At 45.1% G+C, this 23,828-nt stretch overlaps 1 protein-coding gene across 4 annotated transcripts; it reads right to left on the minus strand.

Annotated features, from left to right (window-relative positions):
• Nucleotides 1-22,780, minus strand: LOC116939343 (solute carrier family 22 member 3-like). 4 transcript variants are annotated; one of them, XM_076065163.1, is made up of 12 exons: nt 22,683-22,780; nt 14,040-14,369; nt 10,183-10,286; nt 9,819-9,973; nt 7,157-7,325; nt 6,557-6,674; nt 5,547-5,656; nt 4,305-4,519; nt 3,296-3,404; nt 2,233-2,345; nt 1,347-1,446; nt 1-708 (listed from the first exon to the last, which is right to left on the minus strand). In XM_076065163.1, the coding sequence occupies exons 2-12, from the start codon at nt 14,205-14,207 to the stop codon at nt 588-590; spliced, it is 1,482 nt and encodes a 493-aa protein (XP_075921278.1). In that variant the 5' UTR covers nt 14,208-14,369; nt 22,683-22,780; the 3' UTR covers nt 1-587. The 4 variants fall into 4 exon arrangements, with proteins under 4 accessions (XP_075921278.1, XP_075921279.1, XP_075921277.1 ...); XM_076065164.1 differs by having other exon boundaries at nt 22,465-22,751; XM_076065162.1 differs by lacking the exon at nt 22,683-22,780 and having other exon boundaries at nt 14,040-14,648.
• Nucleotides 22,781-23,828: the final 1,048 nt, after the last annotated feature.

The raw sequence follows: 23,828 nt of genomic DNA on the forward strand, positions 1-23,828 counted from the left end.
ACAGGTAGCAAAGCATTTATTTGCAAGGCAATTTAACAAATTGCACGAACATGAACAATACAAAAACATGTCGTAACGTGACTGATCAAACATCATGAAAACATCTGAGGCCTGCGCCCAAACCAATTACCACACTCCCGGTCAAAGTGCGCCATCTAATGGGGAAATGGGGGCATTACAGGAGAAAGGTAAAATTTAATTCAATAATAATAACATTTGGACAAGTTCGGCGGGCCAGATTAAAAAGCCCAACGGGCCGTACACGGCCCGGAGGCCGTACTTTGCCAATGTCTGATTTAGAAGTACCCTGTTTGTGTTTTCAAAAGCCCTTCCAAACAAATGGTTTCATATAAAACATATCTTCGTGATTTTAAACTTTCTGCAATTGTATCGCAATAATCTTGCGTTGATAATCAAATAGTTGCACATGTTTGCCTCAACGCAACAACTAACGTACGCATATTACCGTGTTATGGCCGAATTTTGATTGTTAAACAACATGTAAATACTAGCATAGGTAAAGCATTAATGAGCCGAGGCACCCTAATACGCATGGTAGTTTTGTTCACACGCGGTATCGTGCACACTCATTGCTTCACATTTATAAACTCGAGCTCAGTAGCAGTCACATTTCCATCGGCCTGAGAATCTTCATTTCTCAAGGGGTTCTTGGTCTCAAACTTGCGCGACCGCAGCATTTTCTGTTTCCTGTGCGAAAGTGAATATTGGGCACGTTCTACTGGACATCTATGAAAAATATATATTTATAGCTCATCGGATAACTCCAGTATGAATACATATTCTGATTCTGAACATTTTCTGATTCTTGTATGAGAGAGTGCACTGCAACACAGCACTTGCTATTGTTTTACAGTACCATACACTATATACTGGCTATCATATATTTACAGCATAGTTTTATGATATGAATATAAAAAAACATTTTCAAGTCTTTTTTTTATATTAACGGCACGTGTTTGGGAAAACAGTTAAAATCGAGTAATCAAATAATTTTCGGTTTAACTAATTGCTGTGAGTGCAAAACTAGCGTGACTGAACGCGAGTCTTTGACAGATACACTTTTTGTCTATAACTTGAAAACGAATATTAATTATTTGACAGAAATTACCTCCACATGCAATAATTAGTGAGTTATATAATTTCATGTCTAAACTAACTCAATGTAAAATAATGTATAATAGCTACGGTGTCCACATTGGCATACTTTTCAAAATAACGTAAAGACGATTAAACTTCACGTGCACTTTCTTTTTTTGAGTGAAATCGATTTTTTTTGTGGTCAAATGTAACCAATGAACGCTGCCGGCATCATCAAATCAACATACTTGGAAATGTTTTCTGCATCCTCGGTGGTTTCTGGTAGAGGAAGACCGTTTGTTTCTGGCAAGAGCAGAATCACGAACCCGCCAATAATCGCAAGGGTTCCTGCAGAGTGCACACATTCATTCTGCCTTGTACAAAGTGCTGTACTCATTCTCGGGATGACGTAAAGAGACCCGAACTGCAGTAAAACTAGTTTGTGGATATCCACAAGTGCGATAAAAGTTGAATTCCCCTTTCAGTCAGCTCGAGTACCCGAAAAATGTAGTTATAAAGAAAAGTATGATATATTTGAAATCAACACCCTTCAAAACCTCTCGAAACTAATGCGTGTAGGCACAAATGTATTTTTTAAAATAATTTAAAGACTCATAAAATGTTATTAACCCAAAATTATTACTCTGGTTTTGGAAATCTGTCCTGTAGATTGAGCTCCAGGTGCAAAATTCAGTCAGCCGAGGTAAAAAGTGTAAAAGTTGCACATTCTTTTTAATGCCAGATTTATGGGGCCCAAAATCAAATGTCAGCTTTGTAGTCCTCTTTCAAAATCAGTCACTCACGACCAGCTATATACAAAGCTTACTCAAGGTTGTCCTTCCATTTTCGTTCTCGAAACTGTTGAAGTTAATGTAACTTATTGTACGTTTTTAGGTGTTCCCCTGCTCTACGTACTCATTTGTCCCATCGGTGTCGTAATGCATTAACACCAGAAGTACAAAATACACGAGGTCGCGTACGCAAGTGATTCCAGAACATCCGCGGTTCCATCTTCACTTTTTACTGACACACGTCCAGTTTTAAGCCTAATATGGAATTTTGCGATTCTGTCTATATGAATGAAGTGTACATTACTGACAAGTTGATTGTTGCTAATGTGCGTGTATTTCGTACCAAAAATAACCATGGGTAGATGCCTCCAAATGGTGTAAAGACGGTAGAGGACAAACGGAGCGACTATTCCACCGATACCAGACAGTGATGAACAAGTGGACATGGCCATGTTCCTGCAAACGAGATAACGGTGTTGAGTATCTAGAGTACTGGTTAGTATAGTACTGGTCAATATAGTACAGCACGAGTGGCATTTGAGCTATATGCAAGCCTCAGAAGTAATGGACCATTTCTAAATTATTCATGTGTCCACTAGTTTTCATAGTACAGTATCGTGAACAATTTTCTTTGGTACTTGACCTTTCGTCCTTATTTCACGTTAATTGCATTATTTTCTGTTTAATTCAGTCTAGTGCTTTGGTGGCAATTGAGAGTTGTTTACAGCCCAACATATCTGCTTACTTAAATGTGACTAGCAGACAAATATGGTGACCCAATAGTGGCCAAGAGGCATTGATAGGCTATTTATAGGTGTATAGGATCTGCAGAAGGGCCAATCACGTTACCAGCTACGGCTGATCAAAGATGGGACTCCGTTTTCAGAAATCGACTCTTTTGTTGGGATGTCTTGACATTGGCGGGAAATGCATCCTTGGAAGTATTCAAATGATACAGATTGATGAGCTGTTCACATTTGCCTACTTTATACACAAGTCGATTTACTTGTCAAAAATGAGAGTTGGGATGTGATAAGATGCAAATATAAACAGCATTACACAACAATGCTCTCTCCACTATTAAGCACAACATAATTATTATTACATTTGTTTTTATTTATGTTTCGTTGATGTTTTTTTTATGAATATGCGCTCACCACAGAATGTTACAAGTTAAATCCTGTGGCTCTCACATAATAAGTTGTCGCTCGCCCAAGGCTAATTTTTCTCCATCAATCGACCAAAACCCCATGAATGCAGTGTTTCATTTGACCACGAGATGTAGTGCATGTGTGAAAATTGGTAGATCTGTAAATTAGAAACATCAGAGGGGGGACATCAGTAGAACTTAAACAATTTGCATGATGTATTGTTCACGAGCCCACACGTGAATCACGTCTGCTCACCTGAGGTGCGTCGGATAGAGCTCATTGTTAACCAGGGTCACCATCTCATAGGCCATGGTCAGTCCAAGGCGGCCCAGTGTCACCAGAGTGATATTCAGCCAACCAATATCTGCAACAGGTCATACTTGATTAAGTGTGGTAATTTTTAAGTTAATTGATACAGACACACTGTGCGTCAACGCCACACACCAACCACTCTAGAAAGTCTCGTGAATTTAGTCATTCCCACCTTCCCCGATGCACCTGTAACCTTTATAATCGAGTTGTACCTAAGCAATGATCCTCTGATAAATGTAGAATTATTTTTTCCCCCGCTCATAATATATGCAAAGAAACGAGCAAGAATCAACGTGTTGTATTCACATATGTTGCATGTAATATGTTCACACGAGCGCTGAAATCACGAGTGGTAGCCAAATTCCTCACAATGTTTAAACATTTATTCTTGAATCGAATGTTGACCATGAAATGCGACAATTCTTTGAATCAAAAGTAAGGGAGTTAATGGTCACGTCTCTACTCTGAAGACTCCCTTAATTTATAGCCACTAACACCAGGAGACATACAGAACACTGCCGCTAGGTTCCTCATGTTAACCCGATAAAAAAAAAATCGCATTCCCCCCACTGAATTCCTACTGAACCTTGAATGATTTCCATGTAATGAGGTCAGGGACACAGACTCTTTGGAAGGTTGGGTGTGCCCTACCAAGTGAATGCTTCCCAGTGATTGTTGGTCACGGTACAGATGGGTTCAATTCGCCCACGTATTAGTGTGAGCGTACTGTTTATGCGCCACTGTGTTTTAACGATTCTATCCTCGGCATTATCGCAATTTTTGTCACCTTGTTCAAGGGATAAAACAAACCAAAAAAAACGTGATTTCGCCCAAATATCTTGTGGCTGTCTTGGTTATATCTAAGAACGTTCTGGATGCCCGGACACCGACGGCACCCGACAGTGGCAGCACGCCACCGAATAAAGACGCTGGCTTGTCCCGCACCGCTTACCATGGGGGACGAGGGCAGTGGCGAGGCAGGCGAGACCCGACAGCCCAGGGGCCACGCACATGGGGAGACGCCTCCCGACTCGATCGATGAGCGCGATCACCATCAGGGCTCCGGGAATCTCAGCCAGCCCGCCCATGAGGAAGGCCAGGTAGACGTCATCACCGATATTCCCCGTGCTCATCGCCAGCCCCTGGTACACAACACCGACCACGAACCTGCACGTGGCGGACAAGAGAATTCGCGTCGGATTTCTGCAGTTGTGTCAGAATAACTTTAGCGACGCGCTGTCGGCTTGTAGCGCGTGTTGCTCGGAACGATGTCCGAACGTTTTGCTCCACGTGCCGGCGGCTTCTTCAGGAACTTCATTCACGATTCAGTGGAGCGAAACGTCAGACGTTATGCCGAGCAACATGCGTTTCAGCACGAAAACACATCAGAGATAATTATCGATCAAGATCACCATCATCAGCAGCCATTCTCTCTCCGCTGCTGGATGAAGACTTGCCCATGCCGTGTCCGTCGCGAGGGCTGTTTGACTGTGCTTCGCCACATTGGTCCCTGTGGATTGTTAAATGATTGGCTCAGGAATAGTTAAAATATCACTCAGCATTGATATTAGCCATGCGCCAGGATTCAAATTTAGGTTTGAATAAGGTTCATAGCTCAGTGCACTATCCACTGCACCGTATGACCACTCCTTTATTAAATATATGCAGTATATCATATGTTAAAATACACTGCGTATGTCGTTAGTTTTATTTATTTAGAAACAAGTCAGATTTCTAGGTTGTTTGTCACAGTTAGATAAAGGAATGCTGTAGGGTAGTTGTCAGTGAGATGAAAGCCAGTGCAGGGTCTCCAGATCTGTCAGCTGTTTGTGCTTTCAGTTTCAAACATTGTGAGCGCATTCAGGAATAAAACACCGATGAGACAAAAACATGAACACAAAAGGGAGGATGTGAAATGTATTCCTCATGGGATGACGTCATGTCATCCTCATGGGATGACATAATCCATATTTAGCCTCCAGATGGTTTTACAAAGAGGAAAGAAGCACATTCAGAGAAAACTATAATTAACAGTTTGATGAAGTAGGAAAACAAATATATGATATAAAGTGGAAGAAAAAAGCGCATTAAAGTATATATGAAAAAAAAATGTAAGGTACTCGAGAGGAGAGTGTGATTCATGTGTTTTTTTTATCCTGAGGGTGTAGCAGGAGGCCATAGAGAAAGCACCTACCAGTAAATCATCAGTACCACCGTGTACTTGCGAATCTTTGCGGACCTCATCAAGTCTGCAATTGATGGGTTGCCAGCCTTTTCATCGGCTCTTGTCACCTCCTCAAAGTTCTAAGCAATGCAAAACAAAATTACGAACTATGTTTTCACATTCGTGAGCATCGGCTTCGCAATACTGTCACAGCTACATTTTCGACGGACATAAAGTATTATTATGATGTAACATTCGCGTAGTCCAGTGGCTGAGTAACTACATTATCAGCTCAGGGGGTGCAGCAATTGGTCAGATGGGGCACCAATATTTGATTTGCGCAATTTGCGTAAGCCAAACATTACTGCCATAAATAACGTAAAATAACATGCGGAACGTTAATGAAAGCAGTTTTCATAAAAAATGTAAACCGCGTTTTAAATAACTTATTGTTCTTTTACGCTGTTCTTGAAAACAAATCTCATGGTGGTTGTCAAGGGGGCCCCAACTCGTAGCTTTGGCCACCAGGGGGGTACCAAGGCACCCCCCTGCTCCTACATCAAGTGACGCGACTGGTGTAGTCCCAAGGCCCAGTGATGCTGCTCTGGTGAAATGGTTATAACATTCGACTTCAAATCCAGGTCGCGGGGTCAATCTCCCGGCACGACAGTTGAAACAATGAGAAACATTTACGATATCCCCCCCCCACCCCGCCACTTCTTCCCCACCACCTCTGTCCACTCAGTAGGATTATTGAGTTCACCATAGTTGCTTGATTCTCAGGTCACACGTGACGTCTGGTCAGCGTGGAAGAGGAGGCCAAATTCCCTCGAGTGGACTCTCAAGACCCCCCTCTAGCAGTGGCATAATTGAGTATTTGCAGGGCTGCATATTTACCTTTTACCTAAGGCGCAGCTGCATACAGTATTTTCAATAAGACAATAAAAACAAAACATTTTAGAGTCAACAAATCGAAGGTCATTTTGTGGGAATGTAGCGGGGAAGCATTGTGTATGCCTGCGAAGCCTCACAAGGTATACCTTTCGGATGTTGTCAGATAACTCCCGTCCATTCACGCTCGCTATCTTCTTTAAAACACCGAAAGCCTGCTCTTTACGATTCTGGGAAATAAGCCATCGTGGTGACTCTGGCAGCAACCTGCAGAGAACATGCATGTAGTTGCACAATTGTGTACTCTTCATTATTTACGACAGCAACCTGGATGTGTTCTTTAAATCAGATGCTCGTACTCAAGAGTACTTAGTGAGACGTATTCTACTCTGTGAGATTGCAGACAATATAACTATGTCTTAGTGTCGCTGAAATATAAATATGTAGTGGCTTGATTATGCTGCTGTATTACTTTACCGCCATGAAGTTTACGGAGCCCATATCGTCAAATATGTTGTTTTTTTACAGATCACCAACTCCGGCTATGTGCATGCACTGTTATTGTAGACACCATCTGATTGGGTTTAAAGTTTAACTTTTTTTCCGTACGTAGAATGCTGCACATCTAGAGTGGTATTCTTTGATATATTTCTCCTTTGCTTTGAGACAACGAACACTGCAGGAAATACTGCATATTGTGCAGGTTTTGGTGTGCACGCAATACTACAGTATTATAGTCACCGCTGTACCAGTAGTAGGAAAAGAGGACGACGTTTGGCAGCGTGAGAGCCAGTTGCAGGTAGCGCCACGTGCGTAGGTAGTAAGCGATACCAGACAGCATGATGACTCCAAAGCTGAAGAACATCTGCAGCACCATGTGCACCACCCTGCGCTGGCCTGAGCCCACAAACTCGGTAGCTACGTGCACACACGAGGCATGGGCAAAGCCGGGGAGATGGAACGTGGGGGAAAAAAAACGACATCAGGCGAATGTATCTGCATTATTAGAAGCTTAATTTGTCTATCTGTGAGTGAGTAGGTCAGTCGTAGCACTTACTCGAGTCATATTTATTTAGGTTTTATTTTGGCACAGATAAAACCCAGTGGGCAATCGATGTGCGTGTTCGATGGGGACCAAGTTAAAACGAAGACACCTCGTTACGGAATATAAAAAAACACTAACAAAACAATCCAAAATCAACTTTGACAAGGTCAAAATCCAAATGGGCAATGTCGCGCATGAACATGGCACACTCAGCACAACAAATACGATGTTTGTGGAACTTATCTCATGCAAGAAAAATGATGATTTGGAGCATTCGTGACTGCAGAAATTACTCTTTGGTTCATTCGGTAAAGTGACGTAGAAAGAGAAAATAATCAATTAAATAATAGCATACGACGTTTCGATTGCAACACAAGCAATCATCATCAGGTACAAATGGAAGAGAAAACAAACCTAGTAAACTTAGAAATGTAACGCAATACAGCACAGAGAGTCGGCTAACACAACAGTCAACACCCTACCTGGTTGATTACGTTCTTCCAAAGATTGCTAAATTTGAGAGAGTGCGTACTGAAATAACCAAAGAGTAATAATAATAATTTATAACTGAAAAGTCTGCAAAACAGAGCGATACATTTCTCCTACACATGAAAGGAAATCTGAGGTTCGAAAGTGCATCAAGTGTTTGGAGGTAGGACAAGGATGGGAAGGGTTTTTTTTATCCCCCCCCCCCCCCCCAACGGCATGGGGTATTAACAGGAATTGACTTGCAGTATAAAATTATCCAGAAAATATTTAGCAGAATATATGTAGTCACTTAAAGGCTCATTCTGGCCAGAAGGAACCAGGTACCCATGGTATTGATGATTATGTTGAGCACCCCGTGTGTCAGGTGGGGGTCTGAGAGAAGCTCCCCCCTCCACCGCTCCCCCCGCCACATCACCTCTCACTCACCACCTATCCATCCCCAGACTCGCCCATCACCCCCACCCCACGCCGTTATAAATTTGCTTTCGGGTGCAATAAATTTGCAACCCTAACCAACATGGCCAGCCAGGCCTCAGTGCAGTCCATACACCACAAGGCACGCACTGCAGTCTCCCCTCTGATATATCTGGACCCGGTCCGCAGTCAGTCCCAGTTGGGACCTGTGACAGACAGGCGCATGCTTCGTCCACGTGGACTGAGACTGAGAGGTTGAGTGTCACGCTTCTTTTTTACAGGTTTCAAGTGATATTTTTCTCTGTTTTTAGGCATGGTTAAGATTTTTTTTCCATGTTCCTTGAGTCCACTTCACACAATCGTTTTTTACTGGAAGGAATCTCCTGGTTACACCAGCCCACAGGGGATTATTGTGTCCGTCCGTCGTGCATCCAAAAATGGGAGGGGTGGGGCTGGGTGGGGAGGGTGGGGAGGGGCTGGGTGGAGAGGGTGGGGCTGGGTGGGGAGGGGAGGGTGGGGAGGGTACAGAGGGACTGGGTGGGGAGGGTGGAGAGGGGCTGGGTGGGGAGGGTGAGGCTGGGTGGGGGGTGGGAGGGGTGGGGCTGGGTGGGGAGGGGCTGGTCACCCCGTGGTGCCCTTATAAAACTCAACGTTTAACCTACTCACGCTGGCTTGTGCCCGCCCTCACAGTCGGGCATATTTGCGGAATACACCATGCCACCGTTGACCCTGGCCATTGACCGAGCAACCCAACGTTCCTACCAGCTCCCTCCGCAGGAATGTGTTTAAAGCTCCATTTTGAATAGATGCTCTTTTTGGGTTAGATCGTGTAAATATATAAATCTGTCGTTAAAACCTGCCACCACCCGACACAGCCAACTAGTAAGGGTTGTCACGTAAACAGAACGCGATCTAACCAAAAAACCCTACTTATGGATGATATTGGTCGCGAAAGCCTACGTGTTAAACTCACATTTAGAAGATATTAATGCGTGACATTAGCTTGTACTTTCTGCCATTTGATTGAACCCCTCTTTTCCTTCATGTTGAATATTGAAATTAATATTTCAAGTATTTCACATTGAGATTTACGATTGTGTTTTCAAACATAATAGAATGTCATTGTAACAAATATATTGTTTTAATCATGAGGAAAGCATCGAGTTTTTTTGTATGTTGTCTGACGCGTGGTGCAATTCCAACAATAAACATCCTGCCTCAAGTTACTGGTCGTATGTATCATTGACTACGAAAACCATTGTTGAAATATCACACGGTTGGCCGTTTTCAGTTAAATTCTTAATACAAACAAAAATCTCTTCAGAAGAATGAGCAAGGTGATTTACCGATTAGAAAGATGGCCATCCAATGGACCTTGTAAAAATATATATTTTTAAAGATTATGAGAATGTAGAAAAAAGTTATGAAAAAAAGTACGTTAAGAATGAGCAAGGACAAGGTACCGGTCACAAAGACGGTAGTCCAGCTGCCCATGTTGAAGATCCCTTGCAGAGTCCGCATGCACACAAAGGCGGCGTAGTTGGGGGCAAAGGCAACCAGAACACCGAAGATGGTCTGCATCACGATAGACACCATCAAGCTCCATCGGCGCCCATATCTGTGGTGGAGGGTGCAAATGAACACGCTGATGCCGAACCCGCAAGTGGCTTATTCACGACGTCACTGTGTGTATACAAAATATATTTATAGCACACTCAGCAGGGGGTCATTTCTCGAAATGTTCGCCTGCTGCGCATACACATGTTACATTTCTTTGCTCAGTCCACTGCTGCACGAGGGCCTCCAAACGCCTGCGTGCCAATTCACCTGTCAGAAACGTAACCCATGAGGATGGCTCCCACCAAGAGTCCTACATTGAGGAGAGCCTGAGATAGATCCAGCAGCCAGGCGTTCTCGCACACCAAGTCAAACTGCACACCCAGACATCGGAGGGGGAGCACACAGCGTGCGTGAGCGAGTTATACTACTTCATTAAAGTGGATGCAAGATGTTTTACTTCCTGTGGTGAATGTGAAGTCAAGAAAACAAGTAAACTCAATCGAAAACATATGCAGTAATGACGTGACCACGTGCGCACGTGACCACCGCAGCGGAGCAGCTCGGCCGGCGCTACCCTCTCCTTGCACCCCCCCCCCTCCACGAACGCACGCACGCCCCACTAAACACTCACATGCACCTCCGTAGGGTCTCGAGGAGGGATCACCTGGTATGATGGGTTTTCACCCGAGGACCCCATTAACAGAGACGTCCACGGTTTCCCCGGACCAGGAAATTGGCTGAGCCCCCCAGATCGGATTACATGGCGGCCTCCCCAAAAAGGGAGCATAGAGCTTTACAGGCCGGCCGCGATGAAGCATACACAACACGGGGGGGGGGGGGGGACCTCAAGGCCAGCACCCAGCTGCAGGGTAAACAGTGGGGTGGGAGGGAAAAGCCCCTAGGCAGATAAGAGTTGATTTAATTTGGAGGGAGCGAGGGTATTACCCGTGAGTGTCACGTGTGTCTGTACGTGCACCGCAGTGTTAACGGTGAGACACGCGTGAGTGAGTGGGGGGGGCCGCGTGAGCGCCGATTTATTTATTAATATCCGGACCGCGCCCGAACGTTCACCTTGTTGGCAGAACGGCTTAGTGTAAATTATTAATTAAACCCACACAGCGGCGAGTCAAACAATTACGTAATCCACGCGGTTAGGACGCGCGAGGAGGGGGAGGAGGTGATTGACCTCCCTCCCAATGGCGGGTGGGGGGGAGGCCATCAGCCCCCACCAATTAGAAGTGGCGCCACCCCCCCGCCCGGGTGGGTGAGGGGGAGGTCGGCCCCCACCTAATGGGGAGTGGGGAGGGGGGCATCAGCCCCCATAACGGCGTGCAGGTGACCACGTGCAGGTGACCACGTGCAGGTGACCACGTGCAGGTGACCACGTGCAGGTGACCACGTGCAGGTGACCACGTGCAGGTGACCACGTGCAGGTGACCACGTGCAGGTGACCACGTGCAGGTGACCACGTGCAGGTGACCACGTGCAGGTGTGTGGTGGGGTACACATAATTAGATTAGTGCCAATACTTTAACTAAACGTGTTTTTACGCCACATCTACACCTAATTTACCCATGTACATGTTTGCTAAACAAACGAATATATCTCTCCGATGCGTTTTTCTTCAGGAACTTGACCTCCGGGCACGTGGCGTGAAACGTCGGATATCGTGCCGAAGAACACTGCGGTTCAACACGAAAACAACATCGGACAGCTCGACAATACAAATGGGGGGAAAATATGCAGCATTAAAGGAAGATATATCTGCTTTTGTGGGACCATAACTGAAAAACACAGCAGAGTGTAAAACCTGTGGCAATTAATTATCATTGCCGTGAGTTCATTCTCGACTAATGCCCTCCTCGACAGACAGAAAGTTGGCAACATATTTTGCAATCCGGCCACAAACAAAAATCCCAATAACCAATCGATGGTTTCCCATAACAAATAGTATAACCGCCTATCCATCTATCGGTCTTCAATCACTAATGCCACAGATCATGTCTTACCTTTTACCAAACAGTAGACTTTCCTTACCTGCTTGGTGGAGGATTCCCCACATCATGTGGTGTTCATGTTTATATGCCTTTCTTCGTATCAGCGATCCAACTGGAATCCAATGCTAGTTGCTCAGATGGGTAGTAGGCAAGGCCCAATTACCAACTTTACCCAAGTGTAATTTGTGGACCTTATTCATTAATTAATGGCGTGTCTGAGCCAGGGTGGGTCATTTTACCAGAGCGCATGTAACGGAATGCGCCCGATCGCATCGGATCCTGGAATCTACTCGGCATTGAGCTTTGGAAATGAAGGGCAACAGAGAAAAGATATTTCCTCCTGCGTGCACAAAAGGCAGAAGCTTCGTCCTGCAATTACCAATTCACGCCGCTGCCGGCAGAAGGGTCTTCGCGAGATGGAGCTCTAGAAAGTTCCCCTGGAAGGTATTTTGGTCTCCTCTTCTACACTGGCCAGATGTCTTGGAGGAGATGGGAGTACAGTACTCACATTTGATCACATCACACACGACATGCCAATCGATTAACTGTAGTGCAACAATTTATACCATCACTCGAACTCTGGTCATCCTCGCGGCGGCTTTTGGCTAGCACTGCATTGCGCGCATTCCGATGCGCGTCTGCGGCCGTGTGGAATCCTCTACCTTCTGATATTAGGAAGCCACTGGACCAATGCACGTTCAAATCATCTAGACTGAAAATTATTTCTTTAGAACCGCTTTTTGTGTTTAGTTTGTCTTTTACCTCCGCACCTCCGATTATCACGGTTGGCTACGTACGGTGCAAAATAAGTTCAACGTACATGCATATATATCGCTGGGTGGACAGAGGCCAGTGAATTTAAGAAACTTGCACCGTTGTTTCAACTTCAGTGCCAGCAGATGGAATCGAACTGGTAACCTCTGAATCTCAAGTCCAGTGTGCTAACCATTACATCACGGCAGCGTCCCATTATCCAACACATGTTTTTAAAAGTGTAAAATCGTCTCTGCAAACCCAGGTGTTCCTCTTACCAATTGTCCTATTGTTGGCATCAATGGCCTAGGTCTGTGGTTCTGAACCTGTTTTGGCTGCTGTACCCCTCTTGTTGAATTTCGCTTGAACCGAGTGTACCCGCTTGCCTGACCCAACATGGTTCTGGGAAATAAATGTGTGAATATTAACATCAATATTTTAACCAATTGTCCATTTTGTGAGGTATCCTAACTAGCTGCTAGTAACTGCAAGCGAATAAAAGCAAATCAAGGGACGCTCTGCATGCATGAGGTAATTTGTTCGTGCTCGCTGTTTACTCTTGGAAACCACATTTAGAAAGGTATTTTATATCATTCTAGGTTACCATATGGATTTAAATGTTGTCGTATTTACTTTATATTGCGCAGATTCATAGATGGTTATTCACCAATGACTCTCGTGTATGATAGAATTTCACACATTTATAAATCACCTCGCGTGCTCCAGGGGTCCGCGCACCCCAGGTTGAGAACCACTGGCCGAGGTCATGATAACATGTTAAGATCTTCACCCAGACAAAGGGCATTGTCTATTGCTAACAGTGGGTGGCACACACCTCAGGAGCCTTACCTGGATGATTCATCATGCTGTGGAGCGTGACAGCATCGGCTGTAATTACCGAGTAGACATTTTTACTCCCCTCCAGGTAGTAATAATACTTAACTTTTGCAGATCCCAATATGCCCGTGTATGGAAAGCAGGAAATAAACAGAACCAGCTAGGTAAACGGCCAGAACAAGCAAGTAAAGGCCAGTTTAAAGAGGCGAGTTTTCAAGACAGACATATATAATGGTGGATTGCAATATTCCTATGGGCCAGGGTCAGGTTGTTAGCGATTGATTGGCCATCCTTCATATCGACAATGAAATCTGTGTAGATTTTTCCGCGCTTGGCGCGCCACGGCAAGCCCGGCCCAATTCGGTGAAATAATGTACGTACCGTACTCATCCAAGAATGCCATATGGTGGCATTACCGCATAGGTAACATAATAACACACCGCTATATTGCCGAATTCGTACGCTACAGAGTTGCATGAGAAATAAGCACCCGTCAAACACAGTCCACCGCTGCGCGCTCAGCGCCTCTATACCTACCTCTGACACTAACGTCAGTCCCGTCTTCTCGGTGTCAAACTCCCAACCGTGGTCGCACGCAATGAGGCGACCAGAAAAGGACACGTTGGGCACCTCGTCTCCCTGGCCCCATGGAGCCAGCCCGCACGGAGCATTCGAGTCACTCCAGGTGGTAGTGTTGACACGCATGCACTGAAGGTTCCACTGGTCTTCCAGCGAGCCCGATGCGCGGCTCCGGTTTCTATGTGCCGCCTCGAGGCTCGCGCCGCACCGGGAAGACGTTCGTCTCGTCTCGGTGGGCAACCTGCAGCGGTGCTCAGGGACTTGGCCCAGGAAAACGATGTTGAGGTACTGGAAGGCAAACAGGGTGCAGGGTAGACACAGCATCGCAAACACGCGGTGCTGGAAGGGCCCAAACTCCCCGATGCCTTGCAGAAGACTATCAAAGTCTGCCATTCCTCTTCGAAATGCTCAACCGTATCAATAGCAAAGTCAGTTCAATAGCCGTGCAAGACCAGCTGTGTGTGATTGTATTCAGCAATGGTTCCTAATGCCGAGCAGATGACATAAATTCAGGACTGCGTGCAACGAGATAACTTGTGGTGCAAAATGCAATCACAAACTAAACCAAAAGTGGCACGGGGGTTATTTAATGTGTCAAATCACTGGACTGGGAAGTGCTAAAGTCCATATGTAAACATTAAACACACGAATAGTTCAGTCACTCATAGCTGGGCTATTTTAATGATTAAAATAACCATAATCATATTCACACAAAGTAGCTTACTCCTGCAAAATGTTACGGGTTCCATTGTAATACCCATCTTTTAGATAGTACCTTCAAAGGTTTTTATCAATTTTCAAAATGTTTCATTTATTTGCAACAAAACAACAACGCTAAAATATTCTGTGTTGTGGCCGAAACGTCGTGAGAATTTTATTGTGTTATTTTATTTTATCAATTTATTATTTTATTCTCATTCTACGTGACTTTACCGAAAGAACCAAAGAAGATGAATCCTTGCAGTCACGAAAGCTTTAAATCGAAATTCTCCGAGACGTTAAGGAACTACTGCAGCACTTCAGACTGACCGGGGATATAACCGCTATGTGCAACAGGCTAGCAGGCATTATTTTTTGTATAATTATTATTTTGCACACTGATATCAGCTCTGGAACGTATTTCAGTATTCATATCTTTTGGTAACAATTTTACTCATAACCACTGTCCTGTTATTTAGCCAGGGTGGAAGCCCGTTGTGCTTCAACTTAGTTTCAGCATGACGCACGGCGTGGTGGCTAGGAGATGTTAACTACCTCGCCCGGTATGCAGGAGGCCGTGGGTTCAATCCCGGTCCTGACACCTGCTGTATATTTTGGAGTTTGCATGTTCTCCCAGGGGCCGAGTGGATTTTATTCCTGGTCCTCCGGTTTATCCTTCCACATTTAGAATCAACATCACGCGTATTTAGCTGCTATAATTTCCACGTGATAAGCCACGTTGTTGAGCTATCACTTGTGGCCAGGTCGCTTCTGAAAAAGAGTTCTATAGCTCAGTGGGCCTTACCTGGTCAAATAAAACATAGTTGTTGTCACCTGCGTATGTTACTTTAATTTCCTCACCCATATTTCATTTCCCAAAATATATTTCATTCCAGTTGAGGGGATCGACTCGCTTCATCTCTCTCTGGAGGCGATACACGCGACTTTAAAACTGTTGTGGGGAGTCAACAGTGGCACCCGACCCTCGACTGTGAACGCTGCCCTCTCTGTCCACTGGCTCCACGCAGAGGCCACCTCGAGCGCGTCCAACACCACGGCCCCATTGGCCACATCACCCGGCACGCGCCCAAACCTCGTCACATCTCGTAACCTAAGCAAGCTTGCATCTGAATCACCAAGCCCAATGAGCTATAAAAAGCTTCATAGCTCATCGGATTCCTCCAAGTATAAATCAATCTTCCCATTCTGATAATAAAGGTGAGCTCAAGTTTATTTGTTTGAGCAACTGAGAACAGGATAGTGACCATGGGTGTTGTTTAGCTGCTTGCAGGGCTACTTTGCAAATAATTCAATGTCTAAGCTCCCCACCTAGTAACCACCATGACCCATACTGCCCTAGCGATCATCCAGCAGTTTTGACAAAATATAGGCGACTCGCAGTGCTGCAAGGTGATTCTTACGTCACTCCCCTAAACTTTCAGCCAGCATTACATCTGCCCTGGCAATCGTACCTCACCGAGTTGATAATTTAACAAATCTGCCACCCGTGTTGATGGATTATCAAATTGGTCAAATATTTGCGAAGAGAATGTGTCATGGAGTTAGTTGATCTCGTCCCCTGGACATAAACTCAGGGGACTTGCTGGAGACTTGGACGAATTATAATTATTTGTAAAGTAACCCCCCCCCTTATGGAAGTTAAATCTGCTGCTGTTATCATTCATGTGCAGGGTGATCTTCTCTATGTATATGGGCCGCGTCCTGCAACAGAGAGAAATTATCGTCAACGATACATTATGCAATGAATTGTGTTGCGGAATTCGGAAACAGCCCACTTCTAATGTGCAATTCAGTGCCCTAACCAACATTCCGCATAGAAAAAAATGTTGGCCTCGTTGCTCGTAATATTTGCACTTAAAAAATACACAGCACATGCACAACAAACCGTGGTAAAATGTGTAAAGGTGCAGCTCTGCAATTTCTTACTCACGCTCCTGCTGGTGGAAGGGTGTTCCCTATCGAGCTCCCTGTAGAGGGTATTGTTTGGCCTACTCTTCCACGCTTGCCATATGTCTTAGAAGAGACGGGAGTACCCACCCTTTACCCCACCACATGCGACTAGCTGAATGACTGAGGTGTACCCATAGATACTGCTGGGTGGACAGAAGTGGGTTTGGTTTACAAATTTTTGCCCCTCAACTGCCATGGTGGGAGAACAAAACTGGCGACTTCTGGATTGCAAGTCCACTCTGACATCCATTACACCACGGCAGAATCAGTACAGCAGTAGCAAAGTCTTTTGAGTTGCTCTTGAATCACGGTTGTTGGGTGCAGGCCCAAACCAGAGACGTGCGGTCAGGGGAGGCAGAGCCTCACCTGTCATACTCCAATGAAAATAGCTGTTACGAAAAGTAAAAAAAGAATAAAAGAAATATTAAGATTTTTCCACTGATCTGTGTTATAAATGTAATTTCTGTATGATTCCAATTATGTTTATAGTCAAAATCGCCAAATTTGCGGAGCTCCGCTGCAAATACAGGAAGAGACGAGAGGTGAGGCAGCGACGAGCTCAGCCTCCCCTCTGATTGCGCAACCCCTCAGTAATTGGATGGAGCGCGGGCAATAAGCGCGTGCCTGTTACTATCTCAGTATGTCACCAATGTAATGTTTGTAGACCCCTTCATTTCATTTCCTCGCCTTCTATACTCCAGGTAACTTATTTCACGTATGTGTATAAAGATATTTAGGCTCGCTGGTCTCGTCATGAAACTGCAATGAAAAAGCACCAGGGGAGGCAGCTATCACATCTGCCTCACTGAGGGGGACGTGTCTAACACGCCCCCCTCAGCGAGGACACGCCCACTCTGTGAGGCCACGCCCCCAGTGAGGCCACGCCCACCTCAGTGTGTGAATCTGGCTCTGACACTAGCCAGTGCCTCCCCAGCCATTGACCTCACCGCACTTCACTGGCCCAAATGCCACACGGCCAGCAACAAACATCAATACTGAAGGCGTAATAGCGATTTACCCTCGAAACTGATCCCGTAAACATCTTCAGGAGGGTCCTATTTGCGATGATTAATCCGATACCAATTCCAGTACTCCCGTTTTAGTGGAGGGGGAACTGGATCACCGCCTCAAAAACCACATTCAAATAGCCCAGGATTCGTATTAAAAACATATGTGGATACATCAGGAATTGGGCTTGCTATAATGCCCGTTGCAGACACCTCACTGCCACTAGAGAATGGCGTGTCTCAAACATGATGATATATTCACGATCTACGAACGCACACCGAAAGCACTTCGTTTATCTACATCAAACACACCAAGGCAAGCTGGTTGTCATACGTCCCCTTCAGTCATATTCATTACTAAAGTGTGTCCCTCCTTTCCACTACCATAAAACAAAACTAAAACTAGAAACCATTTTTATTTGACCAGCAAAGGCCTACTGAGCAATATAGCTCTTTTTCAGAAGTGACCTGGCCACAAATGATAGCTCAACGAAGTTGCTTATCACTCTATAAAGGCGTGTTTCTAAATATGGAGGGAAACATCGGAGGACCCGAAGAAAAATCGACGGGACCACGGGGAGAACATGCAAAATCCAATATACAGCAGGGGTCATGGTCGGGATCAAATCCACGACCTCCTGCATACAAGGAGAGGTTGTTAACATCTTGCCACCGTGGCACCCTATCAGCGCAAGGCAAAGTCTCACACTTGGGGCCCTGAGTCGCCATGCTCAGTACACATCATGATAAGGATCCACTTCTCAAAACCGTGAGTGGTGGCGATTACTTGAGGACGCCTTCATCTATGAGTTGATTGTTCACGGCTGATGATCACATGATGTCTCTGCTGGGTAGGTAATGTCACCGCCTCGGCAGAAATGGTGGGGCGAGAGCGAGACACCTCGGGGCTATGGCACGAGAGACTTGTGTTTCTACCCCAAACCAAGCACAGCCTCTCAGTGTGGCACGAGTAGAGGCAAATCCTTCCTAGTGTTTGTGAATTATATCGAACTACTAAAGTTTCAAGTGAAGGATGGCAAGCTACCATTATTGGATGTTCTGTTTGAGAAGAGACCTGATGGCTCATTGGGGCATTCTGTCTACAGGAAACCCACCCACAAAGATTCCTACTTGAAGCCTGATTCCCACCACCACCCAGCTCAAAAAAATTATCTCATCAAAACGTTATACCACAGGGCTCATTGCATTTCGGACCAACACCACCTGACCAGTGAATTAAAACATGTACACCTGGCCCTCAAGAGAAACGGATACTCTGACCGTACCATCCACCAAGCTGTTTCTCCCTCCATACAGAAACAACCACTTGATACTCCGGTCAAAACCATCACACTACCATATATAGCAGGCGTTACTAAAAAGATCACCACAATTCTAAACAAACACAAGATCCTGGTCCGGTTCAATACAGTACACAAAATCTGTGACCTGATCCCATCCGTGAAGGATGCCATTCCTGACTTACAGTACCCCGGAGTTTACAAATTGATCTGCACCTGTGGTGACTGCTATATCGGGGAGATGAAACGACATATCTCCGTACTCTTTGGTTCTATTCGGTAAAGTCATGTAGGTAAAAAAATAAAACAACAAAAATCACGACGTTTCGGCCACAACACAAGTGGCCTTCATCAGGTGAAGGGACCAGACTGTCTAGAGGACAGCGCTGGAGTGAACACAGCCAAGCTCAGACCGTGGCCTTTAAGCTGTGAGAGGAAACAGAGCGCCTTGACAAAGGAATTAGCATAAAAAATGAGCATTTAATTGGCGGACTTAGCATGATGAACGGTGTAGAGGGGGTGAACATGTGCAGGTCGGCGAGGGGGGGAGGGGGGAGTTTACATATTGATGGTGGGAAAAGGGAATTTAAGCAGCTGCGAAAGTTTTGGATACCACTACTTGAAAAAATATACTGTACCATTGAAAATTAGTTTAATGTTTGGTTTGATTCAGAACATCTTTCCAATGGTTGCTTAATTTGAAACCATCCTCTCGGTTTAAGTTTTCTCTGTGTTTGTAAGTATTAATTGTCTCGTGAACAAATCTCTGATAAAAACCCGTGGGTTTGCAAAGAACCTTGGTATCGGAGAAAATTATATCGTGATCACCCACGGTGTTGTAACAGTGATCAGCTACGGCAGAAGAATTTGTTCTGCCATGTTTCAAATCTGATTTGTGCTCGCGAATTCGGTCAGAGACATGTCGTTTCATCTCCCCGATATAGCAGTCACCACAGGTGCAGATCAATTTGTAAACTCCGGGGTACTGTAAGTCAGGAATGACATCCTTCACGGAAGGGATCAGGTCACGGATTTTGGGTATTGTACTCTGACCGAATTCGTGAGCACAAATCAGATCTGAAACACGGCAGAACGAATTCATCTGCTGTGGCTGATCATTGTTACAATGCTATGGGTGATCATGAGATTGTCTTCTCTGATACCAAGGTTCTCTGTAAACCTACAGGTTATCACCAGAGATTTGTCCACGAAGCCATTCAGATATACAAACACAGACATAACTTCAACCGAGAGGATGGTTTCAAATTAAGCAACCATTGAAAAGACGTTTTAAATCATACCAAACGTTAACTAATTTCTAACAGCAATTTCAAGTAATGGTATACCAAGCATATTCCTTCCGAACTTTCTATTAAACCCTTTTTTCTACTCTCCCCTTACAGCACATTCTTGCCGATCTTTAACTTTTCCGTTTCTATTGCACACACACAGTGACCCATCCTCCGCACCCTCTACACAACAAAAACATGCTAATCCCCCAGTTACATGCTAATTTTCTGACTTTAACACCCTGCTGTTTCAACACTTTAATACAGCTATTTTTGATATGTAAACTCCTTTGTCAAGGCGCCCTGCTCCTCCCACAGAGCTTAAAAGACGCTGCGAATCTTAGCAGCGGTCATTGAAGTGCTGTCGTCCCGATAGTTCTGTTCCTTCACCTGAAGAAGGCCACTTGTGTTGTGGCCGAAACGTCGTGATTTTTCTTCTTTGCTTCTTTCGGTAAAGTCACGTAGAAGGAGAATAAAATAAATTGATAAAATAAAATAACACAATAATATTCTCACGACGTTTCGGCCACAACACAAGCGGCCTTCATCAGGTGAAGGGACGAGACTGTCTGAAGGACAGTGCTGGAGTGAAAAAGCCACGCTCAGATCGCGACCTTTAAACTGTGTGAGAAGAAACAAAGCGCCTTGACAAAGGAATTAGCATAGAATTTAGCATTTAAATGGCTGAGTGATTAGCTTGTGACTGGTCACAGAAATGGCTATGTTAAAGTTAAAGCATACACATCGGCAGAGGCACCCCTTGACAAAGGAATTAGCATAGAATTTAGCATTGAAATAGCTAAGTTAAAGCATACACATCCGCAGAGGCACCCCTTGACAAAGGAATTAGCATAGAATTTAGCATTTAAATAGTTGAGTGATTAGCTTGTAACTGGTCACAGAAATAGCTATGTTAAAGTCAGAGCATACACATTACAGAGGCACCTAGTACAAATCAAACAGGAGAATTTAGCATTGAAATAGCTAGGCGAATTTAGCATTGAAATAACTGAGTGATTAGCTTGTGACTGGTCACAGAAATGGCTATGTTGAAGTCAAGGCCTACACATCTGAGCTATTCACAGTAACTGGGTATACACTACAATATATAATGAATACTATATAGTGAACCAATAAAAAACTAAAATATAAATTACCTCAATGTTATCAATAAACTCTATATTCTCCAATCAGCTAAGCTACCAACAATAAGTCGTTATATATCACAATGCTATATGGCGAAAAAAATGGGTGGATTCTTAAACTAAACTTTAGCACCACGGATAGCTACGAGCCCCGTTCAGACGGACAAGTTCATCCATGGTCGGAACGGAGGAGGGGGAGAGAGACAGCTGCGAGGCGCTGTTATACTCCATGTTGTAAACCATACCATTAACCGTGGTGTGAGAGGTATTAAGAGTCAATGCCAGCGAAAAAGCTGTGGTCTGAAGGTCATCGTAAAATACAATTAATTAAGAACCGAAATGGTTTAAAACATCTTTCCAATAGTTTCTAAGCCAGAATCCATCTTCTCGGTTGAAATTGTCTCTGTGCTTGTATATGTGAATGGCCTCATGAACGAATCTCTCATGGTAGCCGGTTGGTTTGCAAAGAACCTCCGTCTTGGAGAAGTCAATGTCATGTGAGCCCACTGAATTATAACAGTGATCTGCCACGGCAGAGGAGTTCGTTCTACCGTGTTTCAAGTCTGCTTTATGTTCGCGGATGCGGTCCGAGATATGTCGTTTGGTTTCTCCAATGTAGCTACTACCACAGAGGCACTTTAGTTTGTAAATGCCCGGGTACTGTATGTCTGGAACAGCAGTCACGAAAGCTTTATATCGAAATACGTTTTCTGTTTAAGATTTGCTGGTTTATCAAGGATGGTTCTGTTGCGCGTCGTCGCTTCAAGACGATTCTAAAGAAATCTACAACCTTCGATTCCTTGGCGCGACTTAAAGAATCGATTCTTGGCGTGCTCGGGTTTTATTTTATTTTAAATTAATGAGTTATCTTTTCATTTGTATGTTATGTTTTTAAGTTTTAGACGTTTTAAAAATATATATTTTTCCCGCTAGTAGCAGTATATATCGACTCTATAGCACAAAGTACTCACCTGACAGTGCCGTGACGAGGCCTAGTCCCGTGCAGAGCCCCCGGCCTCGCCTAGATTGCCCGGCCGGCGGAGGCTGTGGGCTGGGCCGCTACCACCCCCCCCCCCCACGCTACAATAATACTATTTAATCGCTATAATTTTAGTATCTACCGACCCTATAATAGTAAGTGTACACATTGGGGTGGAGAGAAGAGGGCGTGACACTTTTATGAATTTACCTCAGCGTTGCGTGTACATGTTTTGCATTTTGAACGCGAATGAGAAATGGCGTCCACACTGCAGCGACGACGTGAGTGCGTTGCCAGGGGCAACAACTCGTGTCGGCGTTTCGCGCATGCGCAGCAGCGAGCCGGGCGGCAAATGTAAATAAATAAATATAGATCAATCGCACCGAAACGCGATTTTAACCACTTTAAAGTTTAGGGATGGGAAAACAGAATTGCCTATGCCAAGCACGGGGCCCTGGGCGTGTCGCCCGGCAATTTTTTTTCTACGCGAACCCTACGGTCCGAGGGCCACATGCCCCGCAAGCGAGCGTACGCAGACAGACAGACGGACAGACAGACAAAAATGCCTTTTATAGGTTAGATAATAGCTCTCTTCCGCTGCCTAGCTAGGAAGGTACAGCCTTCGGGCTATTGTGACATAACACTGCCCCCTGCTGGATTCCAGCCCTACAGCTACCCATGACCTAGGGGAGACTGTCCTGACCGACCCTGGTACGGTACTGGTCCGACCACTTACAAGGGCAGCGGGCTCGAGAGTCCAGGGTCCTGGTCTAGCTGGCCTTCAGTCTTCGGTCTTCAGTCTTCAATCTTCATCTGCAACTGCCTCTAACCTCTCCAGAGGCCCTCCTTATATACAGTTTCTATGCCGAGAGGCGGGGCTCTGTGGGATTGTAGAACACCCCACAGCCCTCACCTGTTGGGAGGGGTCTGCGGGGGATCGTACAGATATTTGCTACCCATTTACGGCACTACATCACCCCCCCCCCCCCAACGTAGCATTCATCCGTCTCAATTTGTACAACAATTGCGACTCCGTGTGCCTCAATTAACAACACAACACAACAATATATACATGAATCACTCGCCCAGTTCTGTGGATGCGATCCCAGCCACCCCCGACGAGAAGGCAAAGTCTTATGTAAAAGTTTTAAATTTTGATCGGGTCCTGGCTGACGGTCCGTTGGGCACTGCTGGAGGAAGAAGATTTTTTGTGTTCGTCGGGAGCTTCGGGTGGTGGCCTTGAGGTGAGTTGTCAGCTGGGCGTGAGGCGATCTGTGTGGCCGTTGCAGTTTTCCGTGGTGCCGTTACTCCTGAGGGGTCTGAGGGGGTAAGCACACGGCTATACTGAGAGTTAGG

Source organism: Petromyzon marinus, chromosome 6, assembly GCF_048934315.1.
Source record: "Petromyzon marinus isolate PM22_M1 ecotype Great Lakes invasive population chromosome 6, UKy_Petmar_22M1.pri1.0, whole genome shotgun sequence".
NCBI lineage: Eukaryota > Metazoa > Chordata > Hyperoartia > Petromyzontiformes > Petromyzontidae > Petromyzon > Petromyzon marinus.